The 14928-nt window shown below is 54.5% G+C and overlaps 1 protein-coding gene across 2 annotated transcripts in view; it reads right to left on the reverse strand.

The window, feature by feature from the left end:
* The window catches only part of SYNE3 (spectrin repeat containing nuclear envelope family member 3), a 99357-nt gene that overhangs the window by 58205 nt on the left and 26224 nt on the right, over positions 1–14928 (reverse strand). For both annotated transcript variants that reach the window (XM_058567646.1, XM_058567645.1), the window contains exon 2: positions 3027–3183. In XM_058567646.1, coding sequence (XP_058423629.1) covers positions 3027–3170 — 144 coding nt within the window. In that variant the 5' untranslated portion in view covers positions 3171–3183. The remainder of the gene's footprint in view (positions 1–3026; positions 3184–14928) is intronic.

Here is a 14928-nt window from a genome sequence, read left to right on the forward strand (position 1 = left end):
CATTATTGAAAAGTGGGGACAATAAAACCACATTCACGGGGCTTTTGTGAAATTAGACATGAAAGCCGATAGGGCAGCCTCGAGCACATAATAGGCTGTGAATGAATGTCAGCTCCCCTCTCCCGGTGACTGGGCGGAGTAATCACTTTTTTTTTTTTTTTTAATGAATGGGTTGGCTTTATAATTTTATTTATTTATTTTTTTCCCCCAAAGCCCCAGTAGATAGTTGTATGTCATAGCTGCACATCCTTCTAGTTGCTGTATGTGAGACGCGGCCTCAGCGTGGCCAGAGAAGCGGTGCGTTGGTGTGCGCCCGGGATCCGAACCCGGGCCGCCAGCAGCGGAGTGCGCGCACTTAACCGCCAAGCCACGGGGCCAGCCCCGGAGTAATCACTTGATAAATGCCTATTGGTGACACTGACAATGACGATGATGACAAGGGCCCAATCTGACAGGGAGGGGGCTTTGGGCTGCCACCTCCTCTCCCGCCTCCAGGCTTGCCCCATCCCTTACAATCCCTGACCTTCCAAATTTCCAATCCACCTTGGCTCGGAATCCTCCTTGGCTCGGTGTTCGAGGCTGTCACCCTCTGACCCCTACTTGCCTCTCTGGCCCTGTCCCCTGCTTCTGTCTGACGGTCAATGCTGATCCAACACCAACCCTGTTGGGGCTCCTGCATGTGCCCTGAGCTGTGCCCACCTCCAGTGCCCTTCCTGTGCCCTTCCCTCTGCCTGGAGCCCCCTCCTCCCCTCCCTCACCCCTGCATCCCCAACCTGGCTAACGCCTCCTCATTTAAGCCTCAGCAGTAAAGTCACTTGTCCCCAGAGGCCTCTCTTGACCCCCCAGGCAGGGGGACGTGAGCTCCTCGGGGCTCCCCTAGTGCCCCGGGTTCTCCACTCACTTCACCATCCAATTGGGAAGCCTCTGACCAGATCACTCAAGAGCGGTCACCCGCTCCTTTCTGCCGTGACGGTCACTTGGGCAGGGCTCTAACCAGCGGTATCAAGCATTTGTTCGTGGTTGTCATACAAGGACACGTGGCCCAGGATGGTGAGAGCTCGGATGGTGCCACAATGGGGCAGGCCAAGCGACCTTTGCCACTGGGAGACAGAGGCCTCCCCGCCCCCACCTCAGAGGAACAGGGCTGTATTAATTAAGGTGTGTGGCAAGGGGCAGTGTCGGGAGCAACCTGAGGGCAGGGACCAGGCATGCTCACCTGGGGTCCTGAGGCCCTGGTTCGAGGCCTGGCCAGGGGGAGGCTGGTGGGAATTGTGACCAAAGTGGAGGGTCTCAGGTTCCTCAGCGTCGGACCAAGGAAGGACTGAGAAGGATTATTCTGAGGGCAAACGGGATGGCAGAAAACACTAGAAAGCTCTGGCAGGGAACTGGGGAGAGGGGAAGGGGGCTGGAGAGGGTGCCATTGTCACTGCCAACTCAGGGCATCTGCATCGAGCTTTGCAGGTTGCACAGGGCTTTCTCCTATGCTAACGTTCATTCAGCAACAGCGCCACCCCTTACCGAGCACTTTCTGTGTCCCCCACCGTCCTCAAGGCAGCATTCTGAGAGAATTAGCACCGACCCATTCCAGAAGGGAAGTAAACTGAGGTCCAGCAGGGTCAAGTGATGGGCAGGGAGTCACAGGGCCAGTAAGAAGCAGAGCTGGGATTTGAACTCAGGACATCCAGACTCCAAAGCCTGTCGTTTCTCTAGTCCAATGAGCAGTTCTGTTACACAGAATGTCTGAGGAACCAGAACACCCGCTCCCTGACCCTGCCGGGCACAATTTTGCAGTGAATACCCATCTCCTGAGAAGCACATGACTCTGTAGGGAAGCAGAAAGCTCATCTGACAAGGAGGCAGAAGACCCGAATTCCAGGGCGGGATGTCCTACCCAGAGACCTGTTCAACTGGCACAAGTCACGTGACCTCTCCAAGACTCAGTTTCCCCATTTGTAAGAGGCAGACAACAGCTCCTCCCTCATAATATTGTGGTGAAGATTAAACCCTTGGCCCTGAAAAGGTAGTGTAAATTCTTAATTTTGACTGTTCATTTCCAAAGAGAGCATTAGATATGTTCAATACAATGCACAAAATCAATAAGACAGCACAAAAACAGAAAACACACAGGGAACCAGGTGTGGGGTCAGCACCACTCCTGGCCCAGTTGGGGGACCAGCTTGTGCAGGGGAAGGTAAGCCTCCCCTGAAAAGCAACCACTGTTAGGGGATAAATTAGAACTGTGGAATATCTCAATGGACGTGATCCGAGAGACATGTAAGTCAACCGCTTTGCTTACAGATGGAAAACTGAGGCCCAGAGAGGGACAGGGACTTGGCTGAGGTCACACAGCACTCCAGCATCAGCATGGAGACTATAACCCAGGTCTCTGACTCTTAGTTCAGTGCTCTTCCCCCTGCCCCCTGGCCTGGTGCAGACACCCTCTGACGGGGGCACCTCGATGCCGGGCCGGGCACTGGGCACCAGCACATCCAGTCAGTGTAGCGCCACGTGCACTGAGCCCTGCCTTGTGCCAGGTGGGGGTAGAGCTAGACCCCGGCCCTGGAGAAGCGGAGGGGGTCACTCCTCACTGGACAGAGCCCCTCCCTACCCCCTGAAGGCCGACCTGGGCCCAGAAGACCCCGCAGGGACCTCAGCCACAGGGAAGCAGGGACGGGGCAGGAAGCCAGGCTGGGCCAGCTGGGTGGGGACCACCTGGCTGCACGGCACCCGCTGCCAGGACGGGAGGGCCAGAGGGTGGGCTCTAGACCCTATACAAAAGTGTGGTCCTGGGACTGGCAGCGACAGCGTCATCTGAAGCGGGTCAGAAATACCGCATCTCGGGCCCACCCCAACCTCCCGGGTCAGAATCTGCACGTAAGCCAAAATCCCTAGGAGATTCTAACACACCAAAGTTTGAGCAACACTGGTCTAGCCCACCCCGGCCATTTAACAGTCGGGAAACCTGAGGCCTGACAGAGAGGGACACGGCCGAGGCCCCAGGGCCCGCGAGGCCTGCCTCTGCATACCTCGGTCTCCCGCAGCCTGGCCTCCAGGGCCGCGCGGGGCCCCTGCGTGTTGTCGTTGATCTGCAGCCGCTCCTGCACAGCCTTCATCCACTGCCGCGCGTCCTCCACGCTCCGGGCGAAGCCCTCCTGGGGCTGCTGCGTCATGGCACCTGCGGGGCTGAAGGCAGGACCACGTGAGATCAGGCAGACGAGGACGCAGCGTCTGCGGAGACACCCCAGGCAGGCGGTGGGGCAGGAGACTGACACTGGGGACAGACCCACACGGACCACCAACGCCCCTCCTGGTGCTCCACACCACGGCGACACAGGGCTCCACACCTGTGTCAACCTGGACGCCACAGCCAGAGGCGATCGTGTTTGTCAAAGAGCCAGAGGACTGGAAATAGGCAGGGAAGGAAGACACGTCTGGCCTCTGCCATCTCGGAGAAGGGAGAGCAGGGAGAGCGGGCCCAGGGCGCGGGGTTAGCAAAGATTTTCTTTGGCCTCTCAGCTTCCCTGCTCCCCTCTGACCCTACCCTGGGACTCAGGGGTAACTCTTCTGTCTCTTTGAGTTGAAGCCCCTCCAAAAAAAAGGATCCTAAAACACAGCCAGTTGGAGATGTCTATGACAGATAACAAATTTTGATCTGAATGGATCAAAAAGCCTCAACCTGGGGCCAGCCCAGTGGCACAGTCTGCACAGTCCGCTTCGGCGGCCCAGGGTTCACAGGTTGGGATCCTGGGCGTGGACCTACACACTGCTCATCAAGCCATGCTGTGGCAGCGTCCCATATAAAGTAGAGGAAGATGGACACAGATGTTAGCTCAGAGCTAATCTTCCTCAGCAAAAAAAAAAAAAAAAAAAAAGCCTCAACCTAAGAAACACAATTTTTTGGCATTGGCCAAGGTGATGTCAGCCCCTGAACCTCACCTGAAGTTAACCTCTAGGGCTGGGGCCAGCCATGCAAGCCAGGTGTCTTGTGGCCACTTCTCCACCAACCTGGGTCCATGCAGACGTGGCTAGTGTTTCCACTGAGCCACATACCACCTGCCTCCTAGCAGCCACTGACAAGCAACTGACTTAGCACTTGAGATGACACCTACTTGCTATACCTGCCTTGGGTGACACCTGCCTGCTGGGCCAGGTCTTCCAGCTAAGCCAATCCCTGGGCCACACTGCTGCCTTCTTTCTTACTCTCACCTTCTAGCTGTGGATGCAAAGTCTCCAATTCGCTCACGTAACTTGCTTAAAATCCCATAAGCCTAGCAAAACTTTCCTGTATTCCAGTTCTAGCTGTCTGCTTATAGCCACTGTAACCTACTTTGGATTAAAGTTATTTATATCCGCATCTTATGTGAAGGGATTGGGTCTGGCTTAGCCTCCAATCTCCCATAATGCCTTGCACAGAGTTAGCTCTCCACAAACCTTGTTGAAATAGCCCAGAATTGGTATAAAGTTGAATGCAGCAAAAATCGACCACAGCATTAGTTAAAATGCAAAACAAAAGAAAACTAGAAACAACCCAAATGCCAATAATAGATGAGTTAAGTAAAGCATGGTACACTTGCATTTCAGAATATCATGCAGCCAACAAAAAGTACGCTAAAATGAATTTGTGATGGAGAATTCTTAGGATATAATGATAATACGAAAAGACACGACAAAATTGTATATTTGGTAGTCACAACGTTACAATTAATAAAGCAAAAAAGACAACCACAGAAAAACTACGCTCCTAGAGAAAGGTTGGGTGGTGTTGCCATTACAGCGTCCACGTGACTGAATGGAGCGAGCGGTGTGGGCAGAAGCAGCAGCTGAAGCCGCATCCCGTGTGACCTCAGGCCTCTCTTTTCCTGGCATGGTGTCCTTGGAGGCCACTTGGTTAAGGACCATTGTCTGTAGCTGGTGGAACCACAGTTGGAAGTTTTTCTGTTTCCTTATTTTTCCTCTTGAGCACTTTGTGAATTTTCCAGAAAGGGCAATCATTACTTTAAAATAAAACAAACAAACAATTTCTTAACATTGGCTGTATTGTTTGTGGGCCCTTTGTTCTCAACCATCAGCTGGTTGTCCCACCAGCTTTGACTGGGAATCTGGGCGCCCTCCGGGTCCCTGCGCTGGGCAGGCTCTGCCATCAGACTGTACAAGAGAGGCCATCAGACTCGCTCTGGGGGGAAGGACGCCGTCAGCAAGGGGAAGGGAGTGGACGACCCAGAGGGGACTTTGCTCTGGGACCTGGGCCCGCAGTTCAGGGCTCAGTCTCCCAACGTGTTGTTTTTCTCTCAGAGTTGTTTTGATTTTTTCTAACAACTTAATATGTTCCCTGCAGCCACTCCCCATCTTTGAATGCTTCGTTTGAAAGGCACATTAGAATGTGCCGGCATTTAAATTGGTTCATTGTGTCTTTAATCTCTTGTCTAGTGTGTGACTAGATTGGCTTCCAAAAGCTCAGCTTTTATTTTTACAAAACAAGGAACGGGAGAGGCAGAAACTGGTCTCCCAGAGTTTCAGATGATGCGACAAAGAACAGCTCTCACTGCCAAAAGGCAGCAAGGTCTTGGAGACCTTTTCCAGTTGGAAACGCCCAGAGCCTGTGAGGCTGGGGTTTGGAGACCCCCAGGTACATCAAATGGACCACGGGCGGGGTGGGGCTCCGGTGGGCCTCAGCCCCACAAATCAGCCTCGGCTGAAGGGCCTAACCAACCGTGGGCTGGGCGAGGTCGCAGGCAGAGTTCAAGAGACCTGCGCCTCTTGGCCTGTTCTGCGAAATCATTTGTTCCAAGTCAATGGAACACACAGGAATTAAGCACAGGCTCCCAGTGAGGCCTGAGGCTGCACCACAGCAGCAAATAAACAGGCCCCGCCCCGGCCTCAAGAAGCTCCCAGGAGAGAGGCTGCACACTGAACACACGTGTGGGCTGCAGGTGGCTGAGCTGCAAGCCGGGGTCGGGGGTCTGAGGGGAGTGGGATGGACTCTTAACTTTTTCTGTGGACCCCTTCGCAGAATAAAGGCTTTAAACGCCGAGAATAAAATGCAAAGAATTACAAAGGAAACCAATCCTATTAAAACATAGTTATCAAAATACTAAAAATCGAATTCATGAGATACACACACACTCATGCACACACTTCTATATGAACACATTAAATCCCAAGATCTAATAACGACTGTAATTTTGAAATAGTGATGGGCATAAATGACATTTCAAGAAATCTACAACAGCTGCAATGCAACGTAAAAATACATGTGACAAAGCCACAGACACTGCTGATACCAGAGTGGCTTTGTTTTGGAATGTACATAATCGAAGGACTTGCTATCGGTTGAAGGTCAGTAGCAATAAGAATACATTTAGTTTCCTATCCAAGTTCATGGGCCCCTAAATTCTGTCCGTAGCTCCCTGTTGGTCCACGGGCCCAGGTAAGAATCCTGCTCTGAGCTTCTAACAGTCAATGGAAAGGAGAGCCTGTTTCCTTACACTAGTTTAAAAGTCCGAAGTTAAAAAGCAAATGAGGGCCGGCCCCGTGGCTTAGCAGTTAAGTGCGTGCGCTCCGCTACTGGCTGCCCGGGTTCGGATCCCGGGCGCGCACCGACGCACCGCTTCTCCGGCCATGCTGAGGCCACGTTCCACATACAGCAACTAGAAGGATGTGCAACCATGACGTACAACTATCTACTGGGGCTTTGGGAAAAAAAAAAGGAGGAGGATTGGTAATAGATGTTAGCTCAGAGCCGGTCTTCCTCAGCAAAAAGAGGAGGATTAGCATGGATGTTAGCTCAGGGCTGATCTTCCTCACCAAAAAAATAAAAAGCAAACGAGCAGCTCAAGAAAAGCCCATCCACAATGCTTTAAGGACCAGGAAGCATCCCTAACTGAAAGCTCACCAGGAACCTCACCGATTTCCCTTTGGGGGAGCCAGGGCAGGAGGTGGAGGCCTCAGGGAGACAGATTACCATGTGGCCATGTGGGCAGGTGGTGCCAGACCCTCCCTCAAAGGGAGGGCAGCCAGCCCCTTCTCTGATGAACGAAGGAGCTCGGTCCTCAATGAACTCAAATCAACTCCTGGTCCTCTTCCCACCCCTCCTTCAGGCAGCAGCCGGAGGAGGCTTTCTAAAACACAAACACAGCTGGCCATTGCCCTACTTAAAAGATCTGTTGCACTCCGTCCTCCGACTGGCCCCGAAGTGTTGCCAGCCTTGCTTATTCCTGAGTCCATCCTCACAACCAAGCCCACGGCAGACCAGCAGTTCTTAGCATGCGGCCTCCTCTCTGACAGCCAAGCCCGGATCTGATCCCTCTGCTAGAAGCACGCCTCCTCCCCAAAGTATTACCATCGGATGAGAAACCCGGAGCACCTGTGACCACTGACCACACTTTTCTGGGTGGGCTCGTCTCCTCTCTTGCCTGGGAGCAGGGCGGTGCCTTACTACCTCTGTGCCCCAGTGCTAGTGAGCAGAGTTGTCAGCCCTTCATGAATGATGAATGTTGACCAAAGTAACGAATGAGCAGAGAAAATGGCCTGTGGTACTGGGCTGAGCGGACGAGGGGACTTCCTAAATGAAGCGGGGAAAGTAGGAGAAAACGCCTAGGACTGGGAGCCCACACATTTACCCTGAGCAAGTGCCTCTGCCTCTCCAGGCCTTGGTTTCCCCATCTGTACACTGTGAGCATTGAACAGAGGGTCTCTGTGGGACCTCCAAGGTTGTGGGTTGAGAGAGTCCATGTTACTGAGGTCTCTGTGAGCCAGGCCAAGCCCAACCCTGAGCTGGGCCTGCGGACCAGCCTCCGCCCTCAGACTGTCAGCCTGGTCTGTCTCCTCACGGAGCCCCTCAGCCAGCTCGGAGCACCACTTCCAGCATCGTGGCTCCTCTAAGGGAGGCCGAGGGGAGTGGCTTCCCAGGGCCACATGTAATTACTCCCCACGCCACCTCCTAGGGAGATGCTCCAGGGGGACTTTTACATCAGCAGACGGGTGCACTCTTTGTAAAGGGTCAGGTAGTAAATATTTCTAGACTTTGCAGGCCACATACAGTCTCTGTTGCATATTCTTCTTTGATTTTACAACCCTTTAAAAATGTAGGAACATTCCACATTCACTGGCTGTACCAAAACGGACCGCTAGCTGGACGTGGCCTGTGGGCTGTAGTTTGCCACCCTCTGTTTTAGATGGTCCAAGGCGACAACCAGCAGCTGCAGGAAGCCCCAGCGACCAGCAGGCAAGCTAGCTGGCTAAGTGACCCACAGTATCCTGGGATAGGGCAGGCGTTGATGCCAGAAGAACCTAGAATTGGTCCTGGGGGTCCTAGCCCCACTATTCACCAGCTATGTGACACCTGGCCAGTCACTTAACCTCTCTGGGTGTCTATCTCCTCATCTGGAAAATGAGTTGTCTTTGTCCATTTGGACTGCTATAACAAAATACCACAGGCTGGGTGGCTTATAAACAGCAGAAATGTATTTCTCACAGGTCTGGAGGCTGGAAGCCCAAGCTCAGAGTGCCAGCACGGTCCAGTGAGGGCTCTTCTGCGTCACTGACTTCTCACCCTATTCTCACACGGTGGAAGAGGCCAGGACACCCCATGGGGGCTCTTTTATGAGGGCACGAATCCCCTTCATGAGGCTCCACTCTCATGACATCACCACCTCCCAAAGGCACCACCTCCTGAAACCATCACTGTTGGGGATTGGGATTTCAACATGTGAATTTCAGGGGGACACAAACATTCAGACCATAGCATGGTGATAACACCTAGATTTGATTAATGAAAAACCTCCTCCCCAGCGCCTGGAACTCACTCCATACTTGGAAGCAATTCCCTTTTACCCCAAAGGCCTCGTGTGTCAGGGGGAGGGTTTTCCTTCGGTAGGAACCTGCATCCAGACGGCGGCTCTCAAACCACCCCAGGGGTGGGGTGGGGATGGGGGTTACTGGCCGTAGACTAATGCACTGTGCATCTCAACAGCTGCGGAGTGTGGGTGCTGAGGATTCGGAGAGGAACCAGGCGGAGCTCTGGCCCCATGGGGATCCATGTCCCAGGAGGGGGACCAGCATGAGCTTTGAGGGGGGGAGCACAGCGGCCACAGGGCTGCAAAGCAAGGGTTGTCACCTGGCCTGGGGTGGGCAGGCTGAGTGGGAGGTGTTGCATGCTGAGGGCAAGGGGCAGGCTCAAGGTACTTTGGGGGATGGTGTGGATGGAGCACGAGAACAGGGGGAGGCAACGGAGGAAGCTGGGGTGGGGGACAAGGGCCAGATCAGAGCCTCAGGAGCCACATCCAGGAGGCTGGGCTGGTCCCCGGGGGCAAGAGGGAGCCAGCAAGGGTTCAGGTGGGGGTGACACAACTATTTCTCAGCTTCAGGCAGGTCCCCCTGGCTGGGATGTGGAGAGGGGAAGCACTCACAAGGGGGTGGGTGGAGGCTGGGGGTCAGTGCAGAGACCGGCAGCTGCATGAGGCCAAGGACCAGGAGGTAGGGCTGTGGGAGGGAGCGTGGCACGTGTGCCTCTCCGGTAGGGAGGGCAGGATTCTCATCTTTGGCAAGTTTCTTTGTCCTTCTTAGATTGGTTAAATGGACATAGTACTAAAAAAAAGGAACTATGTATTTTCCAAACGTCTTGGCAAAAAAAATGTGCTCAAGGGTTAAAAAAAAAATACTGTTTTCATTTCCAAGCCCAAGAAGCAGCCCTGGGGTGTGGCTGCAGTCAGCAGGAGGTGGGGCTCCGGGTGTGGCTCTGGGCTGTCCCCGGGGAATCAGCAAGAGTGCTGGGCAGGAGGACACGGCTCTTTCTGGTTCAGGCTGGCGCTGGTCTGCCGGAGGAGACGGTTCGAGAGGAAACAGCCTCGGTTTTCAGCATCCCACGTGGTTATCACACGTGGCAGCTGGAAGAGAAATGATTGTCTTGCCTGGACGACACAGAAGCCGAGTCAGTGCAGACGACAGAGCGGAGTCAAGACTGAGCCTGTACTCAGACGAAACCTGGGTCAAAAGCTGTCAGTCTGTGAGACTGACATGTCCACAGGAGGCGGGCCAGACCCGTGGGCACAGCCGGGCACAGGGCTTCTCCAGGAATGGACTGTAAGGATGTACTTTGGGGGAGGCCAAGCTTCCAGAATCTGAGCTCCAGGCCTGAGCCATCTCCTCAAAAGGGGAGAACTTAATTAGGAGTCATAGGGAAGGCTCAGGGTGAACTGAGGAGGCAGAAATGTCATCCAGAAGAGTGTGGTGGCCAGAAGGGTGCTGGAAAACGTGATGTAGACTTAACAAAAAAGCCAGCCAGGGAAGAGGCGGGTGCCAACCTTTCTGAGACGGTGAAAGGCCTATATCACGCTAGGCACTTGTGTAAAAGTCGCCCATTCAGTCCTCCGGGCATCCTTGATCTGGGAGGTGGGTCACGCGGGAGGCAGCAGAGGCAGAGCAGTGGGGCTTCCTCTGGGGCTGAGCTCGGCGGCTGATTAGCTGAGGGCCTGGTGTAGCTCCCTTCTCCCCACCACGGGGACGGCAACAGCACCCTCCTCTTAGAATGCTGTGGGACTCACCGGGCACCTGCTCAGGAACAGGTGTTCAGTGGGCAGGGCCGCCATCACCGCCCCCGGTTGCAGACAAGAACACTGAGACTGGAGGAACCGGTCTGGTGCACAGAGCCATCCATCAGGGCAGCACTAAGATTTGAACCTGGTTCTGTCGGATCCCAAAGCCCAGGCCTGCCTCACTGACCACATTGCCAAAACCAAGTCCAACTCCACCGCCCATCGGGGCATCTGGCAGAACTGCCAGGGGAGGACAGCAACCCCGTATGGGCAGGATCCAACCAGGCTGAGGGAATGCTCTCTGAGCCCAGGAGCAAACCAGAGAGACCTGCCTCTACGGGGGTGAAGGAGCTAGAAGCTGCCAGGAGACAAAAGGGAACCTACAGATCAGCTACTTCCACCACTAGGCTGGAGGGACAAAGCGGGGAGGTGATGTTACCAGCCCAGAGCTGGAAGCCACCCAGCAGCAGGAGATGGAACCCCAAAGGAGACACCCCCAGCCAGGGCAGAGAGGCTGTCGGCTACAGGAGAAATCCCTGGGCCAGCACAGGGGGGCCTGGGCGATGCTCGGAGAGGTCAGCCCTCCCGTGACCCAGGGCAGAGCAGGGGACAGGAGGAAGGGAGGCAAGGCTCCCAGGCCAGGACTGCAGAGGCTGTCCATCTGGAGACTACAAAGGACACCAGCTGCCTTTGCCCTGATTCTTGGCCCCTGAGCAACCAGCCAAGCTGCAATTTGGTCTCCATGGGAACCAGCCTTGCAGGACAAGGGACAGGATACTGGCACCAACAAAAATCCCTGACACTGACGGCCCGCCAGGTGAGCCTCGATTGGGAGTCCACAGATTGCCAACCGGGGCTCAGAACCCCGTCTCCAGGGGGCCGCTTGGCTTAGCCCCTTCCTTCCTCTCTCTTCCCCTTCCTGGGCCCTGTGAGGCTGAGGCTGCAGAGTGGAGCCCCTACTTGGCTCTGTGGTGCCACTGGTGAGGGGAAGACACCCCATAAGGACCAGGTTGGGACAGCCTCTGCCTCAATCCCTCCAACAGCATACCAGCAATTTAAAAATTCTCTGGGAATGTGCAAATACTGCAATACCACCTGCCATTCAATGATCCAGACGCTCCAAGAATCCTGCTTAGGACCTAACCATATCCATTAGGGAATACCCCTAAAACATGACACCAAACCCCTCCCAAGCAAAGAGAGGGGCAAAGTCAGGTTCATGGAGTGGCTGTTATGTGGCTGGCATTGCCAGTGCAATTTTACAAAGACAGAAACTGAGACTCAGCAAAGCCAATAGCCTGCTAAAAAGTGGTGGACCCAGGATTAATGATAATAATCATAATAGCTAACATGGATTGACATTCTGTATGTGCCCAACTCTATGACAAAGGGCTTCTAGCTATTAGCTCATTTGCCCTACAAAGACCCAGTGAGACACTTATTATCCCTTCTTTATAGCTGAGAAAACTGAGGATGGAAGACACTCAGAACACTGCTCAAAGTCAGAGAGATGTTCAGTAGCAGAGGCAGGACTGGAACCGATGACAGCCTGAGTCCAGAGCCTTTGCTCTTAAACACCCTGGTGCTACCCAACTTCCATGCCCCTGCCTGACCCCCCAGAACCCCAGTGACTGCTGCCCATGCCGTGCAGGGAGCCTGGGGCAGCCAGTCCTCCATCGGTCACCTTCGATGAGCATCTAAGTTCCAGGAAGGCAACTCTAGGGCATAAATCTGGGCCTCAACTCAAGGATCTAGTGTCAGAGACAATAATCTAAGGCCCCTTTGGTGCCGGCCCGGTGGTGCAGCGGTTAAGGGGCACGCTCCCCTGTGGCCGCCTGGGGTTCCCAGGTTCAGATCCTGGGCGCCCACCGACGCACCACTTGGCAAGCCATGCTGTGGCGGCATCCCATATAAAGTAGAGGAAGATGGGCATGGATGTTAGCTCAGGGCCAGTCTTCCTCAGCAAAAAGAGGAGGATTGGCATCGGATGATAGCTGAGGCTGGTCTTCCTCACAAATAATAATAATAATAATAATAATAATAATAATAATAATAATAATAATAATCTAAGGCCCCAGCTGCCAGGCAGCCTCATCATACGGTGTCCGGCCACTCCGGCCCTGTGCCAACCCAGCTGCCCACTGGCATTTTGCTCTGGAACCCAGAAGGCTTCAGGATTCAGACTCAAGTAAAGCCCAGCTCCCATGGCAGGCTCTATAGGCAGTTACAGCCCGGTGTGCCTGCTCCACCACCCAGGCCAGGGGCCCCCACCACAAGCTGACCCAGAGCCCTGGCACGGGTGTGCTCCCCTTCCCGTGACTCAGTCGGCTTTCCCGTGACTCATTCCCGCCCTGCCACACACAGTGTCCACCCTTAGTCTTATATACGCAGAGGGGATTTCAGAGCTGAGCGGGCAGCTGGTTTTAATCCCAAAGCTTATTCCAAGTGGATTCTGGGAACGCTCTCTTTTGTTTACAATATTGCAGAGAGGCCATCGTTCAGAGCACCAGGATGGCCCTGGCGATTCTCTCTCATGTGGCATAGGCAGCAGGGGATTCTGAGAGCAAAGTGTGTAAAAAGGAGGGCCAGGAACTCTCGGCAGCATCTAAAATTGTCATTGAACCAGGAACTCTCACATCATCTTATATAATCTTACAACAACCGTCCAAGGCAGCTGAATCTAGAACTGGGAACAATTACTGGGCTTTATCCCTTCCTAGAGGTAATCACAGGCTTGGAGAGGTTAAGGGCTTGCACCAAAGCCACACAGGCTGCATGGCGCCACAACCTACCCTCTGTCCACTAGCTTGTAAATGTTTATGCAAGAAACCTCGCTTTGTAACAGGGTTGTGAGGTCCGCTCTACAATTCCAGCCACAAAGGGGACGGCCAGGGACTGCTTCCAAGACAAGTGCTCTGAGAGCGACGTTTAAGCAGCTCTGCCATCACTGATAAACGGTGTTTGGTAGTGAAAACCCTCTGCTCTCTGGCCCAGCTCCTCCCCCAGATACGCGGACTATTAAACAGTATTTCCAATCACTCTGAAATTAACTAAACCCGGGGGCAGGGCAGGTGGCTCCAAGGGGTGGGGCCTTACGCTCCTGGAGGGCAGCCAATCAGAAGCCGCGAGGGGGAGGGCTCCCTGCGGGGGTTCTGATTGCGGTCCAGAGGGGCGCTCTGGCCACAGGGTCACAGCAGGCTGCTGGCAGTGTGGGCGGGGCGGTCAGAGGTCGGGGAGGCAGGGACTGGCCGTCAGCTGCAGGTCAGAGAGCAGTGCGCGGGGTGTCACGGGACGGGTCAGACCTGGCTGGGACACTGAGTGCCTCGCACCATAGGCGTGAGGCTGGGCAGGCCAATCAACGCGGCCCAGCCGGCCTCTGATTCTAAGAAGCGAGGTGGTTGTTGGTTTTTCACAAGGTAGGCTGTGACCCAACCCCATGCCTCTGCAGGGAAACCACCACCCACACCCCAAGTGTCCTGTAGATGAAGTCTCCGAGGCCCTGGGCCCGGAGGAGGGTGCTCCATCTGGCCCGGGGCCAGACCAACCCAGGTGCTGCTCCAGCCCCCAAGGCCCCTCCCTGAGAAGATCTGGCCCAATGGGGTGGAGCTGCCAGGATGGGATGTCAGACCCTTGTCCCTGCACCTGCCCTCACCTTCCTCCCGCACGTGACCCGTGACAGCATGATAGTGACAGGCGTCTCCATGCCGCCCCCTCCAGCCTCTCTCTCATTGGCCCTGGAATCAGCGGCACATGCCAGGCCCCCAGTGCCTCCTCACACCTTCTCTCAGGTAGGAATCTTCCCCCCAAGACGGGCGATTCCAACCATCACCCCTGAACCCACCACACCTGCCTGGCCACCTGGCCTGACTTCCTCAGCATCTCCCACAAACCAGCGCCCCCTCCCTGGACTGTCTGCACCGCAGCCCAAGGGGGCAGGTTTGACCACAATAACCACACATACTGTGCCCCACACGTCCCAAATAACACGTGGACAGACCTTTTTCAAAGAAAAGTATGACTGCACAATAACATTCTCAGAACCCACTCTTATCAACACCGACTGTAGAAATGAGAGCTTCCTACTAGATGAAAATGTCTTTCAATTCAAAGCATTGCACCAAAATACAGGGTTTTAAGTTCTTTGTTTTTATTAGACAAAAATTTTAAAACTTCTCATGGAACTCATGGTCTCCAGGGAAATCTTCCTCAGATCCCAATTTGAGAAACTCTGGCCTGGAGGAGGAAGCCAGCACTCCTTGGGAGACCTCAAGGATGGAGCTCCACCTAATCCTACAGTCTTAACTCACCAGGGAGCTCCCAGTCCCTGCACGCCAGCTGCACCACACTGCCCATGTTTCTAGAAGCTGAGAGTGGGTGCTGCCTCCCCAGCTCAGTT

This window comes from Diceros bicornis, chromosome 24 (assembly GCF_020826845.1).
Source record: "Diceros bicornis minor isolate mBicDic1 chromosome 24, mDicBic1.mat.cur, whole genome shotgun sequence".
NCBI classification, from domain to species: Eukaryota; Metazoa; Chordata; class Mammalia; order Perissodactyla; family Rhinocerotidae; genus Diceros; species Diceros bicornis.